Here is a 27,402-nt window from a genome sequence, read left to right on the forward strand (position 1 = left end):
CAGACATACCTAGAGAGCTTCATTCCTCTTAGGTTCATGCCAAGTTTAAACAAACTTGCCTATATTTATGGTGAGATACCAGGATTCGTGGTAGCATCTGGAGTGGGGGCTTATCTGAAGCCACACATATGCTACAAGGCTATCCTTAGTGAGGCATCTGGAGGTCTTCAAAGGTATTTATTGCAGCCATAAATTAACTTTAACTTTTTTAAACTATTTGAATCAAATCAGGAATTCCACAATCTGGAACTAAGTCATCTAAATGAAAACAGTACATCTTCAACAAGATCCTGTAGGAAGTTTGCTCCATCAGAGCTGGTCAGTACCCAGAAAATAATAGAGCCACCAATGTATTTACTTTTGGCTTTTCAAGACAGGGTTTCTCTGTGTAATCTTGGCTGTCCTGGACTCACTTTGTAGACCAAGCTGGCCTTAGACTCACAGTGATCCACCTGCCTTGCCTCTCTGGGTGCTGGGATTAAAGGCATGCACCACCATGCCTGGCTCTAATGCCAGATTTTAGAGAGATGGAGCAAAGTACAATTGACAAGATAGTCAGAGGTTGGAAGTAATTCTGGGGTACATAATGATACAAACCCTGCAAATACGGGATCACCTCCAGAGATCTCTCATGCCTCCTGAATCTCCTCAAATCAATGGCTCCTGACAGCATGTCGGAGGCTGGAAGCAGTTTAGGGGTACACCATGGTACAAGACCTTGCAAATACCAGATCACCTCCTAGACAGCCCACATGCCTAGTGAGCTCCCTTAACAGGGTGGCTCTTGGCAGTAAGTTTAACAGTCCAGCCAATTAAATCTATTTTTTATTTTTGTGGTTAGGAACAGTCATTGTGTTTTAGGGAACAAAAGATGAAAAAAAGGATCTGTGGTTAAGATCAGCTATGTTCCAGTGATGGTGGCACAGGCCTTTGATCCCAGCACCAGAAAGCAGAGGCAGGCAGATCTGAGTTTGAGGCAAGCCAGGGCTACAGAGCAAGTTGCAGAATGGCAAAACTACACGGAAGAACTCTGTCTCAAAAAACAAAAAAGAAAAGTCATATTCTATAACAGACATTTGATTATGTTTTGGAAAACAAAGATACATATGAGAGGCTGGTCAGATACTGGGGAGTCCTTAGATGTTGTAGAGCCTAGAAATTAACATTTAGTTTTACCCCATTACTACAATGGAGTCTGAAACCAAAATGGCAGTACTTAGGACAAGTTTCTTAAGCTTCTACCCAAGTTTCTTTTGCTTTGTCCCAGCGTTACTCAAGTAATAATAATTTATCAGCTATCATATTAATCAATAAGAGCAGAAGGCACAAAAAAGGAGAAAAGCAAAGCAAAGACAGATATGGTGCTACATGCCTACAGCCCCAGCATTTGGGAGACAAGAAGCAGGTAGATCGGTGAGTTCTAAGGCAACCCTGGTCTACATAGTGAGTTCCAGGACAACCAGAGCTATATAAGCTCCTTGGGATTCTCCTTGAGAGAGTCACAAGCACCCCTCAAACCCTAGAACTGGAGCGATGTGGACCTGGGGACTCTATAATTTCTATGCTATCTTGCCTGCCCAGAGCCAATGCTCCTAGCTCATTAAGGTCAATTCTTCTCATAATGAGGTTTCCTTGCTTGTCCTGAAGAATCTTCTATATCACACAGCCAAGCTGACCAAGGAGCTGTCCCTTGCCCCTGAGAATGCTATACAAACCACATAATACTTAAAGATGGACTTGAGAAACTTTGTCCAGAGCTGCTGGACATGCTCAGGGCCCAAAGGCAGACCAAGGCAGTCTCCTTGGTTACAACCACTTGCTCACATTGCTTGCATTCCTGTCCCTCTGACCTGGAGGCCAGATTTTGCCTTTGTCAGTAAGTAGGATAATGTTCCTTCTGGCATGGGGGATGGAAGCCTAGTGTGGGAGGGTATCTACACTGCTCAGCTGCAGCTCCAGCAGACAGTCCACATCCGCCATTTTGTAGATCTCTCGACAGTGGAGTCAGGGGATTTCCCATTCTGCAGTTTCCTACAGCATAGATGAATGGAATCTTTTCTTTCATGGGTCCACTGCAGCAGGTAATGCGGCACAGTTCAAAATCAGTTACCACCTTAAAATGTTATCTTCATCGCAGGCTCTGGACAGGTCTCCACTGGCTGCTTCTTTGTCATGCATGACCTGTGGTGAGCAGTCACCTCCATGGCATCCAGACCATATGCCCCAGATGACATGCGGTGAATTCTTCAAATTGAGCACTCTTGACTTTGCACCTGACATGGGAGAAAGGAGCATGATTTTCAGAAGAGAAGACACACTCCTTTGATAGACTGATGTCTTCCTCATCACACACTCGAGCTAGTTCTTCAAACTCTTTCCTTGTCCCTATGCCGAGAATCACACCTAGAGCCTCATTCTCAGTAAACAGGGATCTTTCCCAGAGACGCATCTTCCCCCTTGTCTCACTTCCCTCCATTCCATTCCCTTTAATCCCAACCTCAGTTCACTTGTGCCTTTGAGGCAGGCTTGGAAAGGCCGGTTCTCCACTGCTGTGTCTACTCTGCTGTGTCCTCCACATTTTCCATGATTTGCCCAAGGGGCTGAGATTGAGCCCAAGCCTCTCCAGTCCTTAAAGCTGATGCTGTCAGAAGCCTCTGACCTCCCTTTAGCCAAATACTCCCTGTCCCCAGCTGTTCCTTCTCTGCACACAGCGCCTTCCTCCACCTTAGCTGATCTTGTTACCTGGAGGGAACCTTCTGTGCAGTCAGGACATGCACTCCCTCAAGCACAGCCTTCAATACATCCACAGTTCGCTGTCCACTATCAGGGCTCCTGCAGAGAGGCATGGGAAGGGCCAGGAAGACACAACGGCCCTCAGGATCTTTGGGTCTCTCTTGGTGAAGGCCTCCTCCAACAGTGCTTGGAGGAGCTCCATGGGCAGATCTTCCAGAGCAGAAATGGCCAAGGCCTCCTCCCTCAGAAGACTCTGTCTTCCCAGCTACATGAGTGTGGGTACGGCCTGGTTTGCCACTGGGAGTGGATTTCAAAAATCCCGATCCTGGGGAAGCACAAAAGCAGTGACAGCATTAATGACAAGAAACTTAGGAAGCGCTTCTCTCCACATAGGGAGCTGTTAGGGTCAGTCGCTGCTGGGGTGATGGGGAAGAGCTCAGTTTACCAATTTTGATCACCCTGTTTTCTGATTGGTTTTGTTTTGTATATATTTTCTAGACAGGTTTCCTAATATACCCTTGGCTATCCTGGAACTTGCTCTGTAAATCAGGCTGGCCTTAATCTCAGAGATTTGCCTACCTCTCTGCCTTCCAAGTTCTGGGATTGAGGGCATGGGCACCTATAGAGGAAGTCTGAATGATAACACGCCTGCTCTGTCAAGAGATCACATCCAAAGGCCTTCTAAGGGCTGTGTGATCCCGCTGGAATGCAGAGGCATGCTGGTCTCTGAGTGCTAATCTGCTGTTCAGGAAGTTTGGCAAAGACAGAAAGAGCGAGAAGGTAGTTTTACTGGGGCAGTTGTTCAGAGACAGGTTTCAGAGAGGACAACCTAAAGACAGTGAATCCAGAACCAGTAAGAGAATGAGAAAGATCCAGAAGATTAAAACACATTGCCAGAGTTAGTATGAGGCCAAGCGGAGCAATTCACAGACTCTGAAGTTTTTTTGTTTTGTTTTGGCTTTGGTTTTTTTCTGAAACAAGTGTAGCTCCTGATGTCCTGGAATCAGTTTTAGACCAAGGTGGCGTAGAATTCAGAGAAATCCACCTGCCTCTGCTTCCCAAGTGCTGAGATTACCAGTTTTAATGTGTCAGCTGGGCGAGGAGTTTGAACTGGAAAGGCAGAGTGAATAAGCCAGAGTTAAGAAGAGCTACAAAGGTGAGCTTAAGTCTTAAAGGCTGAAAACATCCTAGGCCTAGATGAGACCTGGAGCCTAGAACTTCCAGAACTAGGCCTAGGTTAGCTGACTGAGGAAATAAGCCTCCAATTGGACAATTATATCTTGCAAATAAAAGTTACTTTAACAGATTACCACCACCTGGCTATGCCGCAGCTGCCTGCCCGGCTGTGCCACCACTGCTTGGCCTCCACTTTTTAATTTTTTTTTTTATTTTTTGGTTTTTCGAGACAGGGTTTCTCTGTGTAGCCTTGGCTGTCCTGGACTGACTTTGTAGACCAGGCTGGCCTCGAACTCACAGCGATCCGCCTGCCTCTGCCTCCTGAGTGCTGGGATTAAAGGCGTGCGACACCACGCCTGGCCTGGCCTCCACTAATTTTAAAGCCATAATTCTCCTCTCTAGCATGTGAGCGCCCTCATTCCCAAAGACCCATCCAATTACACCCACAGCTTGGCTGAACACATCTGACTGGGAGGGAAGGACCAAGAAGACTGAAGGCTCAGGCCAGGGTTTGATGATGAGTAGACTGCGCTCAATCTCCAGGCCCTGAAAGAAATAACAGCAAACACCTGGATCACATCCTTCTCACAGTGGCCATTCTCCCAGCTGCCCCTGCTGGGAACAATTTGTGGAATCTGTGAAGTGGGCATGCGTCATCATTAGTTATTGACTTCAGTTGTTGGTTATCACATGGCCTGGTGTGTCAGGGCAGGAGGGCCGCAAGCTTCTGCTCCTCAAGCTACAGAACAGGACAGGGTGGAAAAGAAACACTAAACAGACTCAGCAAACCTTCGGTAGCCATCGCCAAGGGCAGCAAGTGTTGATAAAGCATCAGGAAAGACGGGACTAAGAGATGGAGATGACAATTTACATGTTAGAGTCAGGAAAGTCAGTAAGTAGTTCAAGGTCATGGTAGGTTACCACCTCAGCTCTCCAAAAGAGTGGAAGACCAGAAAGCACGAAAAATGACATTAAGTATAAAGTGATGTTCACACTTTTAACTTGAACACTGAGACAGGGGAAGCTGACTGCTTCATGGAAGTTTGAGGACATCCTGGTCTCCACAATGAGACCATATACGACCACCAAAGAAAATAAACTTTTTTGTTGTTATAGGAGCTCACCTCTGGCTGTCCTAAAACTTACACTCTAAAGCAGGCTGGCCTTGAATTCACAGAGGTCAGCCTGCCTCTTGCAAAGCCATGCCAGCCTTATTGGCCTAAACATCAGCACAAGCCTTTAATCCTTTTAATCCCAGCATTCAGTAGGTAACTTCTATTGGTTTAAGACAGACTGACATACAATGCAGTTCCAGGACAGCCAGCAGTACACAGAGAAACCCTGTCAGGAACCCACCCCACCCACCAAGCCGCTCAACAAAGAAAAAGGAGCAGCAAAAGGCATTTGAATGACTCATATCTGTAACTTCCCTCAGAGTTTCCTGGGGCTCAGTGCTATCCTGATATTTAGAGTGGGACTGTCTCACAAATGAACACACACCACAAACAGACTCAATTAACGATTTCATATGAACAACACACCCTGACTCTGATGGGGAGCCAGCCCTCAGGTTGCTGAGGCAGCAGAAGCTCTGTGAACTCCAGGCAGGGTTGCATTGGAAATCCTTATGTCAACAAAGAAATTAGTAAACCTAAAAAGATGGAAATGGTACATTGAGGTGAGCTCAAGGCTAGACTCTGCTAGCGAGATGGGGCTTACCTGATGTGAATAGGGTAACAGGTCCCCGGATATCTGCACGGGTAAGTGGTGACTCCAGATTCGAAGCCTGGGAGTTTCTGTGGCTGCTCTGACCCTTATATATCTTTCCACAAAACCCTCCCCTTTGTAGCCACGCCCTCACATCCAAAGTCAGCAAGCAGTCTGATTCAATACCTGAGTCTCCACCCACTGACTCCTTCTGGGATTTAGATGATGTCTGGGTGGATTGGTGCAGATCCCCACCCAGGAGAAGAACTTAGACTGTAAATGTCTTTTATCCACCTGACTTGATTGGTCTTCGCATCTTGGAAGCTTGCTGCCTCTGTCTGCTAACCTAGGTCAAGCCTAGAAGCTTCGACCCTCACTACAATCTAATCTACACCGAGGATTTTTTTTAGCTGCTGAGACTTACAGGTGAATAAGCTCGTCCTTTCTAGCTCTTTCTGAGTTCTGGCTGGCTGACTCAACTCAGCTGTTCTGACTCAAAACTTTCCAAGAGGACTGATTGCAACTGGCTTCTTTAAGTTTCTCACTGCATGGCTCTGCTTGGCCTCAAACCAACTCCAGCAATCTGTTCTAATCCGGCTCCTTCTCATTCTCTGATTCAACCTGTTTTCACCTGCGTCTGGCTCATTGGCTCTTCAACCTTTGTCTGTGAAATTCTCCTCTTAAATAATGCCTCTGAATTCCGCAGTCTGAACCGCCATGACCTCCTCTGTACTGTTTCTCAACTCGCTGACTCAACCATACTGCCTGAACAGAACTCAGATCTGCTGGTCTCTGTCTCCTAGGCGCTGGGATTAAAGGCATGTGCCACCACTCCTGGACCTAAGCTCTTCTTTACATGAAACTTGCTCTAAACCAAGCTGGCCTTCAACTCTGAGAGAGGCTTGCCTCTGTCTCCCAGCATTAAACATTTGTCTGAATTGTGAGCTGGATCACATAGACCTACAAGGTCTTTGGATGTGATCTCTTGCCAGGGCAGCCATGTTGTGAATTAAAGTTGTTCTTACACTCAGCCTACTCCAGTTTCCAACAATAGATTGCTGTGTTCTCTCATGCTGCTCACTCCCTCTTTTAAAAAATAAATAAGTTTGAAATGACCCCTGTGGAGTATACTTCCTCCTCTGGTTTTTGTGGATTTTCCGGACACTGTGATTTGGTTATCTTTGATTTTTTAATACTGGGTCTCACCATGTAATGCAAGCCACAGGTGAATTCTATATGTCCCTGCTTCAGCTGCCATACTGTCACACTGTCAGTGTTCCGCTAACCCTAGCTACACTTGCACGTTCTGAAGCGCGTTCTCACGTCAGCTCCTGCAGAAGTAACACGTCTCAGAATGTAGAGGAGCCGGCAGCATGCGTACTCTTTTTATTCAACACTCCAGACACCAGCTCTGCTTCCTCCAGGAGATCTTTCTTCCCTGCTTTTCCTTAGATCCTTGTTTGACAGCGCTGAGGACAGCATCCAGGCCTCTGACATCCTAGGCAGGAGGAGATCATATGGTATTATTTTACAGCAATTTTCACACAAACTATTGGAGCACCAATCTCACTAAAATACTGATGGTTTATTAGAATGTCACCCCCAAGTCTGGCCATGGCAAGGGACACAGAGGTCTCGACAGCCAGACTGTGACATTGGTCTACTTCTATTTTGTTTTGTTTTGTTTTGTTTGTTTCTCGAGACAGGGTTTCTCTGTGCATTCTCGGCTGTCCTGGACTCACTTTTTAGACCAGGCTAGCCTTGAACTCACAGTGATCCACCTGCCTCTGCCTCCTGAGTGCTGGGATTAAAGGTGGGTGTGCCACCATGCCAGGCCTAAGGCAGGCTTTTTATTACAAAGAAAAAAAAAAAGTAACCAGGTAACCATGTGGTAAGCAAGGGGGAGGGTAGCATTACTTCATTTTGATTGGCTAAACACAAGAAGAATCAATTTTACTCTGAGCACAATGTCCAGGTATCCAGGCAAAGCATTTTAAGATGATTGGCAGGGCTCACAGGTTAAGAGCCCTGGCTGTTCTCCCAAAGGTCCTGAGTTCAATTCCCAGCAACCACATGGTGGCTCACAACCATCTATAGTGAGATCTGGTGTCCTCTTCTGCTGTGCAGGCACAGGTACAGACAAAATAGGCCAAATAAGTAATAAGTAAATAAATCGTTTAATATGATTGGCTAGGATATAGGCTTGGGGGCTTTTCAGTTCATCACTGTTCTGGGAGAAAGGAACATAACAGGGTATTGTGGATTTGTTTTAGTAGAACATAAATCTTGAATTCAAGCAGAATATTTGACAAGTATTGAATTGTAAGTAAAAGGCTGTTCAAACTCCCAGGCAGGTCGAGCCTGAGAACCTGAAATAAATCTTACTTTAAGATCAAAATGAAGGGCTGGAGAGATGGCTCAGAGGTTAAGAGCACTGTCTACTCTTCCAAAGGTCCTGAGTTCAATTCCCAGCAACCCCATGGTGGTTCACAATCATCTTTAATGTGATATGGTGTCCTCTTCTGGCCTGCAGATGTACATGCAGGCAGAGCCCTATATACATAATAAATAAATCTTTAAAAAAAAGATCAAAATGGATATTTGGAGACAAAGTGGCTTTTGATAGGCTCAAAGCAATAGCAGGTGTTAGCAGAGGAAGCACAGTTACTCTGGGAACTAATGTAGGCCTCAAAGGAAGGACTGTAGAGTTAAAGCAGGTTAAGCAAGTTACAGCAAAGCCAGGCTTGCATGGCATGCTGTTAATCCCAGCACTCAAGAGGCATACTAGGTAGATCTCCATTTGTTCCAACTGATCCAGGTCTATGTAATGAGTTCCAGTATTGGAATTAAACAATTGATACTTATCCTAAGCACACCATTTTGTTTTCAGACTCCAATTTGATCATGAGGTAAACTTAAGCTGAAGTTCCCAGGCCCTAGGGGACTGGTTAACCAATTTCCTTGTTCTTTTTTCCCAAAACCACAATGGTTGTTCCTCACCATGAAAGAACAGGTAGATATGATTCTATAGAAATATAAGGTAAAATAGGTATATAAGGTCTTCAAAAACCTTCAGAGTCCTACAGAATATGGCATTTAAAGATATTCTTACTGTATTAAGGATTCTTTGACAATAAGACAGGTTAACTCCTGGCAACACCCAGCTTACCACAAAGAAGATGATGAATTTCAAAGAACGTCCTTATGGAGATGGCTGTAAATGTGGCAAAAAAAGCCACTGGGCAAAATGTCCTTGTTTCTGCCACAGATAGAATTCTGCCTAAAAATGGGCAAGCTTGGATGCAGGCAGAGTTGACAGCCAAACTCTGCCAAGATAGGGTAAGCAAGTCCTCAATAGCTCCTGCCTCACAGATGTGTCTGTCAGATATGCTGGGCCAGAAGGCTAAAGAGCCAACGTTATAGAGAGTTTTGAGTGACTGTTCTGGCAACAAGCTATCTCTGTCATTTTTTTCTCCCTTTGGAAGCTGATAACCTGCACTTCCTGCCTAGTCAAGTAATTATATTTATTCCTTCTTAAGTCTCTGATAGGGTTGAGGTCCAGATAGGTTAGTTTTACAATTAAGCTTAGTTGTTTAGGGGTTAAGATGTTTTTAGGTCTAGACAGATGTTTTAAGTTGATAGAGATAAGATATGGTAGATATTGATCTACATTCAGAATTTTAGACTCACCACGATAGGAAAGATGCTTTCCTCAAGGTTGCCAAATACAAATAGCCAAAACACTATGAATGTAACATTAACATAATTCCTGATAGTTTTGTGGTTCTTCTTGCTATGTCTAGCTTGTTTTACTTATGTATAATAATATAAATATATATGTAAAAAATTAAAAATATTTTAAAAAGAAAAAATAAAATTTTCTGATGATGAGATTCTGCTCATTCACATGGCATCCTATGTGGTCCATGGAACTGATGACGTCAAATGTACCAACATTAAGTGACACATCTTAGGGGGGTATGGTTAAGTCCAGGAGCGCCTTCATAACACACTCCTAAAGAAAGCCATCCTCTGACGTTCACATGATTAACACTGCACACAATGGCCATCTCATCCATCTGGATGAGCAGGATGGGGGATTCATTAATCTTCTCCTTCATCCTTTAGGACTAGAAGTCAGTGATTCTTAATAGATTGTTATGAGCCACCATGTGGTTGCTGGGAATTAAACTCAGGATGTTTGGAAGAACGGTTAGTGCTCTTAACCTCTGAGCCATCACTCAAGCCCCTGGATAAACCACAAAAATTCAGTTCTACACAAAGTGACTCCAGTTCCAAAGAGAAGACAATGGATCACTATTGGGAGCTTGAGAGTTCCCAATCGTTATAAGAGAACTGACTACTCTTCCAAAGGACCCCTTTGGATTCACAGTATTCACATGCCTGCCCACAACCACAGGAGTTTGCGACTCCAGCCCCAGTGGTCTGAGATGGAAACACTCATCTTCACAAAATAAAATAAAAATTAAGGAAATTTTTCTTTTTAAAATGTATTTATTATTATTATCTATACAGTGGTCTGCCTGCATACATACCCACAAGCCAGAAGAGTGCATCAGATTACATTATATATATATATAATATATATATATATATATATATATATATATATATATTTTTTTTTTTTTTTTTTTTTTTTTTTTTTGGTTTTTCGAGACAGGGTCTCTTTGTAGCCTTGGCTGTCCTGGACTCACTTTGTAGACCAGGCTGGCCTCGAACTCACAGCGATCCGCCTGCCTCTGCCTCCTGAGTGCTGGGATTAAAGGCGTGTGCCACCACGTCCGGCATTCAGATTACATTATAGATGGAAACCCTGTCTTGAAAAACCAACCCCCTCAAAAAAGACAGATTACATTACAGATGTTTGTGAGTCACCATGTCATTCCTGGGAACTGAACTCAGGACCTCTGGAGAGGCAGACAGTGCTCTCAAGTGCTGAGCCATCTCTCCAGCCCAGGAAGGAAGAAAAACAAATTAAGTAAATCAGTACCATCAGTGAAAGTTTCTGCTTTCCTGTTTTGTTTGTTTGTTTTGGTTTTTCAAGACAGGGTTTCTCTGTGTAGCCTTGGCTGTCCTGGACTCACTTTGTAGACCAGGCTGGCCTCAAACTCATATCAACCTGCCAACCTCTGCCTCTGGAATGCTGGTATTAAAGGCATGCACCACCACCGCCCCACCGCTTTCCTGTTTTGTTAAGATCTGTTTTAGAGACAGGTGTGGTGGCACAAGCCTTTAATTCCAGCACTTGGAAGGCAGAGGCAGGAGGATCACTGTGAGTTGGAGGCCAGCCTGGTCTACAAAGGAAGTCCAGGACAGCCAAGACTACACAGAGAAACTCTGTCTCGAAAAACAAAAAACAAAACAAAAAAAGAGAGATGTATTTTAGTTTTAAATTATATACCAGTGTGTAACTGAATGTAATCATATGCACATAAGTGCAGTCCCCAGCAGATGCCTGAAGAGGTCAGGATGCAAGTTCCCCTGGGGGTGGAGTTACAGATAGTTGTGAGTCATCAACCTGGGTGTTGGGAACCGAACTTGCGTCCTCTGGAACAGCCATTAGTGACCTTAACTACTGGATGTTCAATCTCTCCAGCCCCAGGGTTTTCTGGTTAAAGAGAAAATGCTTGAAACATGTAATAATAACATGTTCATGTGGTTTATTCCAGCTCTCTCTCCTTAAATAAGAAAAATTAGGGTTGGACATGATGGCTCACACCTGTAATACCAGCATTTGGAAGCTAACGGCAAGAGTATTGGGAGTTCCAGACCAGCTTCAGCTGTGTAAGGTTCTGTTTTTGTTTGTTTTGAGACAGGGTCTCTCTGTGTTAGCCTTGACTGTCCTGGACTCGCTTTGTAGACCAAGCTAGCTTTGAACTCAAAGTGATCTACCTGCCTCTGCCTCCTGAGTGCTGGGATTAAAGGCGTGTACCACCACGCCCAGTCTGTGTAAGATTCTGAAGACAGCCTGAATGCATGAGATTTTACCACATAAAACAAGCAAACTAGGCCATGCCTGGGGGTGCTCTTTAATCTTAGCACTTGGGAGGCAGAGATAAGAGGATCTTTGTGCCGGGTGGGGTAGCGCACGCCTTTAATCTCAGCACTCAGGAGGCAGAGGCAGTGGAATCCCTGTGAGTTCAAGGCCAGCCTGGCCTACAAAGCCACTCCAGGACAGCCAGGGCTACACAGAGAGACCCTGTCTCAGAAAACCGAAAAAGAAAAACCTAAAGAAAAAAAAAAGGCGAGGGGAGGGGACTGGAGAGATGGCTCAGAGGTTAAGATCACCAACTTCTTTTCCAGAGGACCTGAGTTCAATTCCCAGCAACCACATGGTGGCTCACAGCCATCTATAATGTGATCTGGTGCCCTCTTCTGGCCTGCAGGTGTATATGCAGGCAGAGCACTGTATACATACTAATAAATAAATAAATCTTTAAAGAAAAAAAAAAAAGAGGATCTTTGTGAGTATTAGGCTAGTCTGGTGTGCTGAGTGAGTTCCAGTACAGCCAGAGAGCTATTACACAGACAAACCCTATCCACCCCCCCACCCCCGCCAAAAAAAATAAAGCTGGGCAGTGGTGGCACATGCCTTTAATCTCAGCACTTGGGAGGCAGAGGCAGACGGAAGACGGATCTCTATAAGTTCGAGGCCAGCCTGGTCTACAAACTCAGTCCAGGATAGTTAAGGCTACGCAGAGAAACCCTGTCTTGAAAAACCAAAGAGAAAAATAAATAAATAAAGTCTGAGTGGGTCATAGTGGTGCACGCCTTTAATCCCAGCACTTGGGACAGCCAGGGCTACACAGAGAAACTATTTGGAAAAACCATAGTAGTAGTAGTAGTAGTAGTAATAATAATAATAATAATAATAATAATAATAATAATAATACAGCCTCAAAACAAACAAAACAAAAATTTAAGGCTGTTTGCTGGCTTCCCTTTAGAGAAGCCCATGGTCTGATTTGCTGCAGGAAACACTGCATAAACTGGCTGTGGTGGCTGCTGAAATTCCAGCATTCAGGACTCAAAGGCAGAAGGATCAGAGGCTCAAAGTCGTCCTTAGCAACCCAGTGAGTTTTACATCAACCTAGAAAACACCAGACACAGGATCCAGTCAGGAGAACCGGGGCCCTGGAGAGACAACTGAAGATGCAGAGCACTGGCTGCTCTTGCAGAGGACGCAGATTCAATAGCAGCACCCGCATGGTGCTCAAGACCATCGGCAATGCCACTCAGTTCCAGGGATGTCTGGCACTGTGTTCTGGGCTCTTCTGGCTCTGCACACATGTGGCGCACAGACATACTTGCAGGCAAAACTCCTACACACATATGGTTAAAATAAACGTTTAAAAAATAACAATGAAGGATTTTAAGATATCTTATTGTATTATAATATATAATAATGTCTATGTAACGAATGCGGTAATTCAATAAAATCATAACGCTACATAACTAAAGTAGTGCTGGCCTTTTCTGGAAAGTGGTGTCCATCAAAACCTTCCATATCCCCTCCCCTCCTTACCCGCCCCCCCCACCTCTAGTTCACATGCATGGCCTTTTATTAATTGCTGTTACCATGCATGTGTGTATATGTGTACACATGTTTGTTCTGAAGTATACACGCTCTGTTCATATGTTACTCCTGTATGTTTTCAGGGCTGACTGTTTTGTGTAGAGGCTGACTGTTTTGTGTAGAATAACCAAATGGTGTGCTCTTGCCTAGGAGAGATGATTTCTCCTGTTTCAGTATTCCTAAGACCTTCGTGTAGCACTAGAAGAGGACGGCGTCCGGAAAGGGACATTTAAGAACAGGAGGCAAAGCCGGGCGTGGTGGCGCACGCCTTTAATCCCAGCACTTGGGAGGCAGAGGCAGGCGGATCGCTGTGAGTTCGAGGCCAGCCTGGTCTACAAAGTTAGTCCAGGACAGCCAAGGCTACACAGAGAAACCCTGTCTCGAAAAACCAAAAAAAAAAAAAGAACAGGAGGCAAAGAGTTAAAATTTTCACAACTTTCTTTTATTTGTGTGAGTGTGAGGGAGAAAGTGTGTGCGGGCCATGTGTGTACGTGTGCCTGCAGAAAGAGGGAACCTTACACCCTTGAAGCTGCAGTTCTGAGCCGCCAGGCGTGAGTGCTTTGAACCGAACTCCTGTCCTTCCGGTGGAGCAACAAACGCTCTTAACCGCTTAAGACCTCTCCGTCCCTATTAGTGACCAGAGGGTAGTTTTCCTTCAATAAAGGGATTATTTCTTGTTAACTGTTTATTCGTCAAACTCCAGGTCCCAGAAAGGGATACATGTTAAGGGTACAACTGGGTTTCGACAGGTAGAAATTGGGGCCTTCTTTTAAGTGGGCAGAGCGCTGATTGCTGGAGCCCCGGGTGTTTATCTAGCCCCCAACTCTACAGTGCTTGGCTTCCGAGCAATAGAATAGGTGGAGTTTGAGCCTTGTGAGAGGAATGAATGTGTTGGACTATGAAAGTTAAGGTTTATCAGCTGTGACCCTTGGACGTTGGAGTTTTGACTTGTTAATGGCCATAATGGGGAAAATGAATAAACTTGTGACACATTCATGCTAAAAAAAAAAAAGACCTTCGTGCAGCACTGAGGCCTCTGGTTTTTCTTCTGGCCACTTTGTTGTGTGCATTGTTGCTCTTGTTCAGCTCGTACTTAGGCAGCCGTGTTTGTGAGACTTTAAGAGTGTAACTGTGCGTGCTGGATGTGGTGGCGCACGCCTTTAATCCCAGCACTGGGGAGGCAGAGGCAGGCAGATCGCTGTGAGTTAGAGACCAGCCTGGACTACACACACACACACACACACACACACACACACACACAGAAAGAGAGAGAGAGAGGGGAGGGGTTCTGTACAATGACAGTATCATGGCTTTCCTAACTGGATGGGAAGATAGCCTTTGTATTTAGCCCCATCTCCTACAGTTGTTAGTTGGTTAGGTGAGATAAAGAATCATCCCGTAGGGCTGGAGAGATGGCTCAGAGGTGAAGAGCCCTGGCTGTTCTTCCAAAGGTCCTGAGTTCAATTCCCAGCAACCACATGGTGGCTCACAACCATCTATAATGAGATCTGGTGCCCTCTTCTGGTATGCAACCATAAACGCAGGCAGAACATTGTATAGGTAATAAATAAATCTAAAAAAAGAATCATCCCATAGTTTACACCAGAATCTTTTTTGTTGTTGTTGTTTTTTGAGACAGAGTTTTTCTGTGTAGCTCTGGTTGTCCTAGACTTGCTTTGTAGACCAGGCTGACCTTGAACTCACAGCGATCCACCTGTCTCTGCCTCCCTAGCGCTGAGCTTAAAGGGGTGCACCACCACGCCTAGCTCTAGACTTAGTCTTCTGGCACTCCTTTCGTCTCCTCAGTTCTGAGACATAAACTTATGGCACAACCCTGCTAGCTTTCATATATTCATTACATCTATTGATGAACTGATTTAGCAAGTTATTCACTTATATTTTTGGTGGAGTCCTGTGGGATACATTTTGAGGTAGGCAGATGACCAGAGAGGCTCCCTCAACTTCAAGCACCGGAGCGCCTGTAAATGAACTTAGGTAGTCAGGCTCAATGCCCACTGTGACTTTTCACTAGCTGCACAGCTCATTTATTAAAGAAAAGGTGTCTGAACTTTGAGGCAGATTCTCATTGAGAAGCCTTGGGTGGTCTAGAACTCTCTATGTAGACCTGGCTGGCCACGGAGTCTCTGGAATTCTCCTGGTCCTGCCTCCAGAGTGCTGGGGGGTAAAAGGTATGGGGCCACCACACCCTGCTCACCATCCGATCACAACTTCCTCATCTCTGGCTAGTGTGCTGCCTGATCCTTTCTCTAACTCCTTTATCTTCAGGGAAATCAAGGGCCGCTTCTCCCTCCAAGCCACCTTTCTTTGTTTTACTTTGGTTTTACATTAGATTACAAGAAGTGATGTTGGGCTGGAGAGGTGGCTCAGAGGTTTAAGAGCACTGGCTGCTCTTGCAAAGATCCTGAGTTCAATTCCCAGCAACCACGTGGTTGCTCACAGCCATCTATAATGGAATCTGGTGCCCTCTTCTGGCCTGGAGGTGTACATGCAGACAAAACACTACTTAAATAAATAAAAAAAAATAACAACCTTCGTTAAAAGAAGAAGAAAAAGTGATGTCCATTAGCTCAGGCTGACTTCAAGCTTGCTGCGTAGTTGAAGGTGACTTTGGACTGATCCTCCTGCCATCCTCCATCTTGGCCTTCCCAGAGGCTGCCGCCGCTAATGACTGACAGACCAATCAGCTCAGCTATAGACTCCAGAACAAACTCAGCGTTGTGACAATCATTTCAACTTGATTTTCTTGGATTTTTGTCCATTACCAGGCACAGACTCCACCCTGAGCTCACATCAGAATGATGTAAGTCACCTGTGAATATAATTCAGCCAGCTGTGTTGTTTCGAACTCTTAATTCTTTCAGCAGGAAGGATGAGGCAGAAGGATTGCTGAGAGTTCAAGATTCTCTACAGAGGAAGACACTCACAAAAGTAAGTTACAAGCCAAGGGTATAAAACCAGCAAATAACTGAACAAACTTAAAAGACAAATAAAGGAGCAAGGTGTGGTGGCACATGCCTTTAATCCCAGCCCTTGTTAGCCCGAGGCAGGCAGCTCTCTGGGAGTTTGATTGCAGCCTGGTCTACAAAGTGAGTTGAGGACAGGTCAGAGTTCTTTTACACATAGAAATCCTGTCTCCCCCCCCCCCCCTCCAAATTTAAACAATTAACAAACTGAGTGCTGTGGAATGGTTTCATGCGTAGACTCCTGATATTCATGCCAGGGGCAGGATTGTTGTGATTTTTTTTCCCTTCCTTCTCCCAGGGAGCTTTGCTTCGGTGACTACTCAGGAAGAAGCTCTATATAAGGGCAAATGAGTGGATCAAACTCAGCCAATGAGATGGCAGCTTCTGTTGGTGGTGCAGCTTGAAGAGGAGAAAGGTTTGTCAAAGTGTCATTGGAGCCAAAGAAGACACTCGGAGACCAGTGTCCCGGTAAGGTAAGTCCTTCGCCTCCTTCAGGAAACCCCAATGGGCTAAGAGGCAGTTTTAGACACAAGACAGCTCAGCAGTCTTGGAGTCTGTCTCTTCCTGTGGACATTGGGCTCAGAGCAAAATCCATGTCTGCTTTCACTTCATTGGCCAGCTTCTCTAGTTTAATTTCCTGTGTTGAGACAGGGCCTCACCGTGCGGCTCAGACTGAGATCTTGCCAGGTAGCTGCATTTGGTTGGGAATGCTGATCCTCCTGCCTCAGCCTCCTGAGTGCTGGGATGGCCTGCGGCTTCCACCATGTTGTCATTCATATTCAAATGATTGTATTGTGCTTGGATGGTTTTTGAGACAAAGCCTCACGCTGTAGACCTTGAACCTTTAATTCCTGGCCGATCTCTGCTTCAGCCTCCCAACTGGATTCCTGTCAGGAGGTACTCACGTGTCTTGAATTACACTTTCCTTGGTGAGCACTGAAAGTTACTTCTTTGTTTTTTGAAATATGTTGTGGCTCTATAGTCCATGTTAGACTCAAACTTGCAGGAAGACATTGGTTTCATCCTCCTGAGTGTACATATTAAAATCGTAAATGTATTTGGCAATTCCTCTTCCTATCTGGAAATAGGACAACTACAGAATATATTGCCTAGAGATCTTGTGTAACACAGGATGATCTTGAACCATCTTCCTGCCTCTGCTTCCTGATTATTAGGATCGTGGAGTAAAATGTGTTCGTTTAAAAAAAATTTTTATTTATTTATTTATTAAATATACAGTGTTTTGCTTGCATGTAACACTTGCAGACTAGAAGAGGGCACCAGATCTCCTTATAGATGGTTGTGAACCACCATGTGGTTGCTGAGAATTGAACTCATGATCTTTGGGAAGAGCAGGCAGTGCTCTTGACCTCCGAGCCATCTCTCCAGCCCAAATGTGTTCATTTTTAAAGTTTTAGGTTTTTATTTGGTGGCACACTCCTTTAATCCCAGCACTCAGGAGGCAGAGGGAGAAGCAGGGGGGATTTCTGTTAGTTAAAGGCCAGCTTGGTCTACAGAATGAGTCCATGACAGCTGAGGGTACACGGAGAAACCCTGTATCATAAAAACAACAGAAAAAGTTTTTTATATGGGATGGAATTTCTTTGGTCGTGAACTCTCTGTAACTTAGGCTGTGTTTGAATTGTCAGTCTCCCTCTTTGCTCCCCAGAAGGAAGAGATGTCCCACAGGTCACAGACCTGTTTCTTCTCATGTAGCCCGTGCTGGCCTTCCTGTCACTGTGTATCTCAGGTGACTTGAATGTTATGATTCTTCTTCTTCTTCTTCTTCTTCTTCTTCTTCTTCTTCTTCTTCTTCTTCTTCTTCTTCTTCTTCTTCTTTCCTCTTTTGGTTTTTCAAGACAGGGTTTCTCTGTAACAGCTCTCTAGTCCAGGCTGGCCTTGAACTCGTGGAGATCCACCTGCCTCCGACTCCCAAGTGCTGGGATTAAAGGTGTGCACCAGCACTCCCTGCCCACCTCCTGTGAATGTATGACCTTTTTAATTACAACTCCTCATTGTTGGATTCCAGGTGTGTTCCAGGTTAAAGCAGTTGGAGGGAGGGGGATCGATGTAAGCAGAGGGCTCTTGCATTTTAGGCAAGCACTCTAAGTAACTCAGCTGCATGTTAACTCCCTGACTTTAAAATTCTCTCCAAGGGCCAGGTGGTGGTGTTGCATTCCTTTAATCCCAGGAGTTGGGAGGCAGAGGCAGGTGGATCCCTGTGAGTTTGAGGCCAGCCTGGTCTACAAAGCAAGTCCAGGACAGCCAAGGCTAACACAAAGAGACCCTGTCTCCAAAAAAAAAAAAAGTCTAAACTAAAATTCTCTCCAAGGGTTGGAGAGGTGGCTCAGCAGATTGAGACAGCATACTGACTGTTCTTCAGGAGCCTTGGGTTTCTTTCCCAGTGCAGATCACAGACATCTTTAAGGTATTGAAAGCCCTGTATACAGCATGAAAATAGTGCACATGTATACATGTAGTCTCAATGCCCATAGGCACAAAATAAATGACAATTTTAATAATTGGAACATAATTTCTTCAAAGGGGAAATTGGAATTTTGCTTTATCTAGGCTTTGTTGAGAAATGGCTGATAGGTTGTAATTTAAGATATTTCCTTTTCTTTGTTTGTTTGTTTTTTGAGAGAAATTTTTCTCTGTGTAGCCCTAACTGCACTGCACTGGACTTGCTTTGTAGACCGGGCTGGCCTTGAACTTATATCAATCCGCCTGCCTCTGCCTCCCAAGTGCTGGGATTATGTAATTTAAATTTTAGTTTGGTCAGTAGTTGGAAGTTTTTGCTTGTTTGTTTGTTTGTTAAGGGTGTTGGATTTATTTTTTTTTTAAGATTTATTCATTTATTATGTCTACTGTGCTCTGCCTGCATGTACACCTGCAGGGCAGAAGAGAGCATCAGATCACATTATAGATGGCTGAGAGTCACCATGTGGTTGCTGGGAATTGAACTCAGGACCTCTGGAAGATCAGTCAGTGCTCTTAACCTCTGAGCCATCTCTCCAGCCCCATTGGAAGGTTTTTGAGATAGGATTTCACAGCACCCAGGCTGGCCTTCTAACTCTGTTTCTCTGCTGTGCTAGTATTTCAGATATGGTCTCATTGTCATATAAATTGTGTGTAATCCTATAAATTGTGCTTTATAGGTCATTACAGGTTTTTGTTTTGTTTTTTGTTGTTGTTGTTTGGTTTGGTTTTTCTTTCTTTCTTTTTTTTGGCGAGTTTTGAGACAGGGTTCCTCTGTGTAACTTTGGCTGTCCTGGACTGGCTTTGTACAATTTTGTTTTATTTATTTATTTATTTATTTTGGTTTTTCAAGACAGGGTCTCTGTGTTAGCCTTGGCTGTCCTGGACTCGCTTTGTAGACCAGGCTGGCCTTGAACTCACAGGGATCCACCTGCCTCTGCTTCCCCAGTGCTGGGATTAAAAGATTGTAACAGCACGCCCAGCTTCATTTCGGTTTTTCAAGATGGGGGTTTTTCTGAATAGCCCTGGCTGTCCTGGAACTTCCTCTATAGACTAGGCTGGCCTCAAACTCACAAATCTACCCCCCTTTGCCTCTGCCTCACAAGGCCTTGGATTAAAGGTGTGTGCCACCATACCCAGTTTGAGATTATTTTATTTAATTTTATTTTACTTTTATTTTATTTTATTTATTTATTTATTTATTTATTTATTGTTTTTTTGAGACAGGGTTTCTCTGTAGCCTTGGCTGTCCTGGACTCATTTTGTAGACCAGGCTGGCCTTGAACTCACAGCGATCCTCCTGCCTCTGCCTCCCGAGTGCTGGGATTAAAGGCGTGCGCCACCACTCCTGGCTTACTTTTTTTTTTAAAGAGGGGGCATAACACAGGGTTTCTCTGTTTAGCCTTGGCTGTCCTTGACTTTGTAGACCAAGATGGCCTTGAACTCACAGATCTGCCTGCCTCTGCTTCACCAGTGCTGGGATTAAAGGTGTGTGCCTCCACACCTGGCTTTGAAATAGTTTTTAACAGTATCTTAAATACAAGCCGGGGCTCTTTTGGTAAGAGGGACCACAGATACAGTGATTCTGGGAAATGTGGCTGTAGGAATGCATTTGCCTCACCCTGGTCAATCTGATAAGTTCGCTACTCAAACTGTCATAAAAATCCAGGTCTGTTGCTCACAATCCTGGAATCTTGGCACTAAGGAAGTTGGGGAAACCAATCTCCTGATCCAGGATAGCCTGGGGGTACATAAAGTGACCTTCTGTATGTAAAAGAAAAGGAAATGATTGAGATGAATGCAACTCAGTGGTAGAGCAAGTGTCTACCACAGGCCAGGACCTGGATCAACACCTAATACCAAACAACCCCAGTCAAAACAAAGGGACTCACCAATCCATGTCATCCTTGCTTGTTTTTAAAGTTCCCAAACTGTACAGGCCTGAAACTCAAAAGTCATACACCAGAATGCATAGGCTCCTCCTGCCTTTGCTTCTAAAATGCTGAAATTTTAGGCTCTTGCCAACAAGTCTGACATCCATTCGGTATTTGAAAGGAAAAATGTTAGAATAAAGACAATGGAGCTGGGTGGTAGTGGCTGTGAGTTTGAGGCCAGCCAGCCTGATCTACAAAGTCCAGGACAGTCAGGGCTACAGAGGGAAACTCTGTCTCAAAAAAAAAAAAAAAAACCACAATAAATAAATAAATAAAAATAAAGACAGTGGGCTGAGCAATAAGGTCACTTCAGATTGGCGAGTGTACAATTCCAGGATATTATGGTGAGCTTCAGGCCAGCCTGGACTACATAGCCAGCTCTGGGATACATAAAACAAAAACAAATTAGCTGCTAGAAAACATGATCTCCTCTACACACCCACTATACTCTGCTCTAAAGTAGTATGACATGGCTAATGCTCCCAACAATGATCTAAAGATTTGAGAAAAAGTAAGCCAGGCATGGTGGTGCAGTCCTTTCACCCCCAGCACTCAGGAGGCAGTGGCAGTCAGAACTGAGTTCAAGGCCAGCCTGGTCTATAAAGTGAATTCCCAGGACAGTCAGGGCTGTTACACTGAGAGACCAAGTTTTGGGGGGAATAAAGAAAGAAAATTAAAAGTAATAAACTTAGTCAGGAGTGGTGGCACATTCCTTTAATCCCAGCATTCAGAAGGCAGAGGCGGGAAGCCCTCTGTGAGTTCAAGGCCAGGCTGTTCTGCAAATCCAGGACAGCCAAGGCTACACAGAAACACTGTCTGCAAACAAAAACAAAAATTAGCAGGGCCTAGTGGGGCACACCTTTAATCTCAGTGCTCAGGAGGTAGAGGCAGGAGGATCTCTGTAAATTCCAGGCCAGCCTGGTTTACAAAGGGAGTCCAGGACAGCCAAGGTTACACAGATAATCCATATCAAAAACCAAAAGAAAACAAAAACATAACCCATATCACAGATACTCCTTAGTCTTTGCCAGGCAAGATTAATTGGTTGAAAGCAGAATGTGGCTTAGTCCAGTATTTAGCATTCCCGTTGTCTCCGAAAAGTGGTTAGTATCCTTCTGGCCATAAGAATTGAGGCTCAGATGTCTTCTTCCTGGATTCTTTCTCCAAAGTGATATGAGATTCAGAGTAGCAAAGTCTGGGACAACAGGTGAACATAAAAGTCCCCATCATGGCCAAGTGGTGACAGATGCTTACGGTGAGGGGACTAAAGCACCATGAGAGAGACCCTGAAAATACATAATACATTTTTTTTTGGAGACAGGGTTTCTCTGTGTAGCCTTGACTATCCTGGACTCACTTTGTAGACCAGGCTGGCCTCGAACTCACAGAGATCCGCTTGCCTCTGCCTCCCAAGGGCTGGGATTAAAGGCTTGCGCCACCACCACCCAGCTCATTCTTTCCTAAATTCTTCTCTAGGATCATCTCCCTAAAGGTCCATGAGAATGAGCCTGCAAGCCCCACCCACACTGCTGCAGCTGGCTGTGCAGAGGCTGGTGAGGAATGAGGAAGTGGCAATCTCTGCTCTGCAGGACCTGCCAATGGACCTCTTCCCACCATTGTGCAAGGAGGCAGACACTCAGAGAAAAGCAAAGCTGATTAAGGTCCTGGTGACAGACTGGCCCTACCCTTGCCTTCCTGTTGGGTTACTGATGAGCAACCCCAGCTTAGCCACCTACCAGGCTATGCTGGATGGAGCAGACACGTGGCTGACACGGAAGTTTCGCCCCAGGTAAGCAATAATTATATAATGCCGGGTGTGGTGGTGCATGCCTTTAATCCCAGCACTCGGGAGGCAGAGGCAGGCAGATCTCTGAGTTTGAGGACAGCCTGGTCTACAAAGGGAGTCCAGGACAGCCAAGGCTACACAGAGAAACCCTGTCTCAAAAAATACAGAGAGACAGGCACACACACACACACACACACACACACACACACACACACACAGAGAGAGAGAGAGAGAGAGAGAGAGAGAGAGAGAGAGAGAGAGAGAGAGAGAGAGAGAGGAGGTCAACAGTGGACCAGAGGCTTTGGCTAGTATCTCAGAGAGCTGTAGAGGCCTGGACAGCTATTGAGTCCTTGTAGCAAATTAAGTTTAAGATTACAGCTTCATGCACACATAACCACAGAAAAACGACTGTGTCTCTCTGTGTCTCCAGCGGGTATTAGAAAGAAGAGCTCCCAGATTCCAGAGCAACTAACTGAATGGAGGGAAACAGGACTGGTCTCCTGATGGCAGCCCAGACAGAGAGCCCATGCTTAGCAAGCTTGTGGTTGCCTCGGAGACCCAGCACTGAAAACCACAAGTGCGTACCAGACAGAGCAGAACAGGGTGCAGCTGGCATCCACGTGAGGTGTCTCAACCCTCAACTTCCTGACACTTCTCCTGTTTCATCCACAGGAAGCAGAGGCTCCAAGTGCTTGACTTGAGGAAAGTGCACCATGACTTCTGGGATGTGTGGGCTGGGAGAAGAGTCAGAGACCACTCAATACAAAGTGTGCTTGAGATGCAAGTCATGAAGAGCCATTCTAAGAAGATGCAGAGGCGGCACCTGAAGGTGGTCAGTGACCTCTCCTTTAAGTCTTCTCTCAATGAACACCAAACACAGTTGTTGGAGTGGGCAGAGAAGAGAAAGGGTTCCCTGCAGCTGTGCTGCGTAAAGATGGAGATCGCGCCGTTAGAAGTCTCCAAGGTCAAGAAGGTCTTACGGTTTTTACAGCCAGAGTTCATCAAAGAGTTGGAACTGAATACGGTGTCCAGGCTGTCCGCGCTGGCAGATTTTGTACCTTGCATCGTCAAGATGAGCAATCTTCAAAAACTCATGCTGGCCCGCATCTTCACAAGGAATACTTCCACGCATGCAGGGGAGAGGAATATCGACAAAATCATTTCTATGTTCTCCAAACTCAACTGTCTCCGGCATCTTACCATAGAAGACGTCTATTTTCTCAAAGACCACCTGGGACAGTTGTTCGGGTAAGAAAAATGTGGAGAGCTGTTTCTGCTACCCCAGAGCAAACCTCTCCTCATACAGGAGAGGGTAGTGGGCACGTGGTAACTGCAGGCCGCTGTGCATTTTACAAATGAATATGTAAGCATGATCTTGCTCCTTTTTAGCTGAATTGGGGGCTCGCGTGGACTATTCACATAGCTGAGCCATGAAATGGGGTAGCTTGTATGGAGAGAGCTACCATAATGGAAGGCCAGCATTGTGGCATAGATCTAGGGTGGGTTGCAGTTTCCTCTATTGCAAACCTGTCTGACCTAATGTGGAGGAACAGAAAGGAGAAGAGGGGGCTGCATAGGCAGGACTCAGGCTATCACTGCTTCCCAGGTGAGCTTTGCGTTTCTATTAGATCAGGGAGAACAGGCCCTCACCATCCCCTAATTCCCAACCAGTATAAAGCTCTTTTTAAAAAAGGTTTATTACGTATACAGTGTTCTGCCTGCAGATATGCCTGGACACCAGAAGAGGGCACCAGATCTCATTATAGGTGGTTGTGAACCACCACTTGGTTGCTGGGAATTCAACTCAGGACCTTTGGAAGAACAGACAGTGCTCTTAACCTCTGAGCCATCTCTCCAGCCCATAAGGCTCTTTTGAGATCAGGAAGAGCTAAGTGGATCAGGGAATTAAAAAGGTGGCACCTGAGAGTCAGAGGTAAAGAGTAAAGAGATGTGGGCCGGAGTGATGGCTCAGTGGTTAAGAGTACTTTCTGCTCTTCCAAAGGACCCAGGTTCAATTCCCAGTACCCACATGGCAGCTTACTACTACTGTCTGTAAAGCAATTAAAAATAAAATTTAAAAGGAAAAAAAAAAGTAATGAAGAGGTGAAGAGGCTGTGACAGGGAATCAATGATTCCTCAGGTGGCATCCAGATATGTAGTGATGGATCACATCTTTCTTCCTCCTGTTGGCATTCTTAACTCTAATGGGCAACTCTGGATCTCTGCTTGTCACTAAAGAATAGGAGGGGTAGTTGCCAGTCCTATCATGAAAATGACACCCTCAGGCAGAATGATACAAATTGAGCAGACTCCCAACAGGCTGCACTGGGAGTTCAGTGACATCCCCTTGTCACTCTGACTCCAGCCATGCGACCTCCCCTACCTCTAGGTCAACACCATCACCGTGTGCCAAGCTAACTTCTTGCTCTTTCCCTAGGGGCCTGGAGGCCACCTTAGAGTCCCTGTCCATCAAGCTCTGCAAGCTCTCCCAGTCAGACTTGGAGTCATTTCCCCAGGATTGGAACCACTGTCAGCTCAGACATCTGTCCCTGAGAGGGGTCGCTCTAACTACATTGAACGTCACACCTCTCAAAGTTCTTTTAGAGAGAGTGGCAGACACTCTGCACACTCTAAAATTAAAAGATTGTGGCATGAAGGACTCTCACCTCAGTGTCCTTCTGCCTGCCCTGATCCGATGCACCCGGCTCACTAGCATCAACTTCTATGACAATGAGATCTCCATGGCCGCCTTGAAGGACCTTCTGCACCACACTGCCAACCTGAGCCAGCTGACCGAGGAGCTGTACCCTGCTCCTGTAGAGGTCTATGATGAGTGGACTTATGTCCGGGCAGAGAGGTTCTCTCACTTTTGTGCTGAACTCATGAACACGCTCGTCGCTGTAAGGCAGCCCAACTCAGTCTGCTTCGGTTCCTATGCCTGCTATGACTGTGGTATGCGGTACATCTACGAAACAAAGACCGAACCTTGTGACTGCTTGCAGTAAATACAGGAATATTCCTTCGGAGTACTAAGAAATCAATGTCAAGGGACAGGTCTCATCCCTCATCCCCAGGGCCCAGAACGTATGGTTTTGGGCTTTTTTTTTTCAGTGTGATAGAAACAAAGTGGAGTGGCCTCTGACACTGATGGGGGGGGGGCACAATGAGCCAGTGAGGTTAAGTGTCTTGTAGAGTTGGAAAGCGAGTTTTGCCTTTCCAAATGTACCCCCCTGTCTGGAATGGCTCTTCCCTGGCTCTCTCCTACATAATAAAGCCACGGTCAGGTCGTGAGGACCTGCTGTTTTCTCTGTGGTGTGCTTCTCAGAAGCAGCAATGGACACAAAGGTTCGAGGAAAGGGAGTTTTAGTGAGTGGCCAGCAGATTGCAATCCAGGGTACTCCAGCTAGGAGGAGTCACAGGGCCATCAGAGATGGCTGAAGCAAAAGGGAAGAAAAAGACAAGCAAAATAATGGGGGCTAAGCAACAGTTCTTACTCTTTTTTATGTATATGAGTTTTTCAAGACAGGGTTTCTCTGTGTAATAAGCCCTGAATACCAGAGGAGGGCATTAGAGGGTATAGGTAGTTGTGTGCCACCATGTGGTTGCTGGGAATTGAACTCAGGACCTCTGGACAAGAAGGCTATGCTCTTAACCACGGAGCCATCTCTTCAGCCCCATTTTTTTTTCTGAGATGGGGATTGTCTGTTACACAGAGCCTTGGCTGGACTTGCTTTGTAGACCAGGCTGGCCTTGAACTCACAAAGATCAGCCCGCCTCTGCCTCATGAGTGCTGGAATAAAAGGCATGCACCACCACGTCTGGCCTCTTTTTTTTGTTTTGTTTTTTGAGACAGGGTTTCTCTGTGTAGCTTTGGCTGTCCTGGACTCACTTTGTAGACCAGGCTGGCCTTGAACTCACAGTGATCCGCGTGCCTCTTAAGTGCTAGGATTAAAGGTGTGTGCCACCACACCTAGCTTTTTTAATGGTATTTTTTTTCAACATAGGCTGGTCTTGGACTCTTCATCCTCTTCTCTCCATATATAGATTAAGGACGTCACTAACAGATACCTCCTAACCCAATTTGTAGACCACCTGACTGTGGGTCTCTTGGCTGCCTGTACATAAAGTCCTCTGTTAGATGGACAAAGGTCCCTAATGTGTCTAAAATCCCCAGGATCTGAACAATAGATTTCCAGTGGTGAACTCTGTTTTTGTTTTTGTTTTTTGTTTTTTTTTCCGAGACAGGGTTTCTCTGTGTAGCCTTGGCTATCCTGGACTCACTTTGTAGACCAGGCTGGCCTCGAACTCACAGCGATCCACCTGCCTCTGCTTCCTGAGTGCTGGGATTAACGGCGTGCACCACCACACCCGGCTGTGAACTCTGTTTTTATTAATGAGTTCCTGAGACTACTGTTGTGTTCCCTTGTGTCTGTATAATAAGATGGCAATAAAATAATCTTTGTAAAAGGTTTTGGGTTTCTTTTCATTTTATTTTGTTCATTTGTTTGTGTTTTGGAGAAAGGATTGCTCTGAGTGGCCTGGCTGTCCTGTAACTCCCTCTGTAGACCAGGCTGGCATCGAACTCATGCAGATCAGCCTGCCTCGGCCTCCTGAGTGCTGGGCTTAAATGCCTGCCCCACAACCACTCAGCTGGGTTGGATTTTTTGTTTTTTGTTTGTTTGTTTTTTTTAAAATATATATATTTATTATTTATACATATTCTGCTCGCATGTACACCTGCAGGCCAGAAGAGGGTACAGATCTCATTGTAGATGGCTGTGAGCCATCGTGTGGTTGAGGGAATTGAACTCAGGACCTTTGGAAGAATAGACAGTGCGCTCTTAACCTCTGGGCCATCTCTCCAGCCCTTATTTTTGTTTTGAGACAGGGTTTCTCCATGTAATAGCTCTGGCTGTCCTGGAATTTACTCTAGACCAGGCTGGCCTTGAACTCACATATATCAGCCTGCCTCTGCCTCCCAAGTACTGGGATTAAAGGCATGTGCCA

The 27,402-nt window shown here is 45.3% G+C and overlaps 1 protein-coding gene and 1 long non-coding RNA gene across 5 annotated transcripts; one reads left to right on the forward strand and one right to left on the reverse strand.

Annotated features, from left to right (window-relative positions):
* Window positions 1-2,070: 2,070 nt before the first annotated feature.
* LOC311600482 lies at window positions 2,071-5,694 on the reverse strand. Its single transcript, XR_014780261.1, has 3 exons — window positions 5,629-5,694; window positions 2,743-3,058; window positions 2,071-2,273 (listed from the first exon to the last, which is right to left on the reverse strand). It is a non-coding gene; the product is annotated as an uncharacterized lncRNA (long non-coding RNA).
* A 7,922-nt stretch (window positions 5,695-13,616) lies between these two features.
* LOC311600473 (preferentially expressed antigen in melanoma-like protein 7) lies at window positions 13,617-26,862 on the forward strand. 4 transcript variants are annotated; one of them, XM_084787209.1, is made up of 6 exons: window positions 13,617-13,764; window positions 16,099-16,162; window positions 16,496-16,670; window positions 22,086-22,398; window positions 23,068-23,643; window positions 24,833-26,862. In XM_084787209.1, the coding sequence occupies exons 4-6, from the start codon at window positions 22,106-22,108 to the stop codon at window positions 25,398-25,400; spliced, it is 1,437 nt and encodes a 478-aa protein (XP_084643335.1). In that variant the 5' UTR covers window positions 13,617-13,764; window positions 16,099-16,162; window positions 16,496-16,670; window positions 22,086-22,105; the 3' UTR covers window positions 25,401-26,862. The 4 variants fall into 4 exon arrangements, with proteins under 4 accessions (XP_084643335.1, XP_084643337.1, XP_084643336.1 ...); XM_084787211.1 differs by lacking the exon at window positions 13,617-13,764 and having other exon boundaries at window positions 16,061-16,162; window positions 16,496-16,665; XM_084787210.1 differs by lacking the exons at window positions 13,617-13,764; window positions 16,099-16,162 and adding an exon at window positions 16,258-16,320.
* The last annotated feature ends 540 nt before the right edge of the window (window positions 26,863-27,402 follow it).

The sequence above is a fragment of the Acomys minous genome (genome assembly GCF_964271855.1).
Source record: "Acomys minous genome assembly, chromosome: 6".
Taxonomy (NCBI): domain Eukaryota; kingdom Metazoa; phylum Chordata; class Mammalia; order Rodentia; family Muridae; genus Acomys; species Acomys minous.

Excerpts from the sequence above, each read along its gene's own strand:
- LOC311600473 (XM_084787209.1), top strand. The coding sequence starts at position 22,106 with ATGAGAATGAGCCTGCAAGCCCCACCCACACTGCTGCAGCTGGCTGTG. Across the intron at positions 22,399-23,067 it reads ACACGGAAGTTTCGCCCCAG|GAAGCAGAGGCTCCAAGTGC; the intron begins GTAAGCAATAAT and ends TTTCATCCACAG. Across the intron at positions 23,644-24,832 it reads CACCTGGGACAGTTGTTCGG|GGGCCTGGAGGCCACCTTAG; the intron begins GTAAGAAAAATG and ends CTCTTTCCCTAG.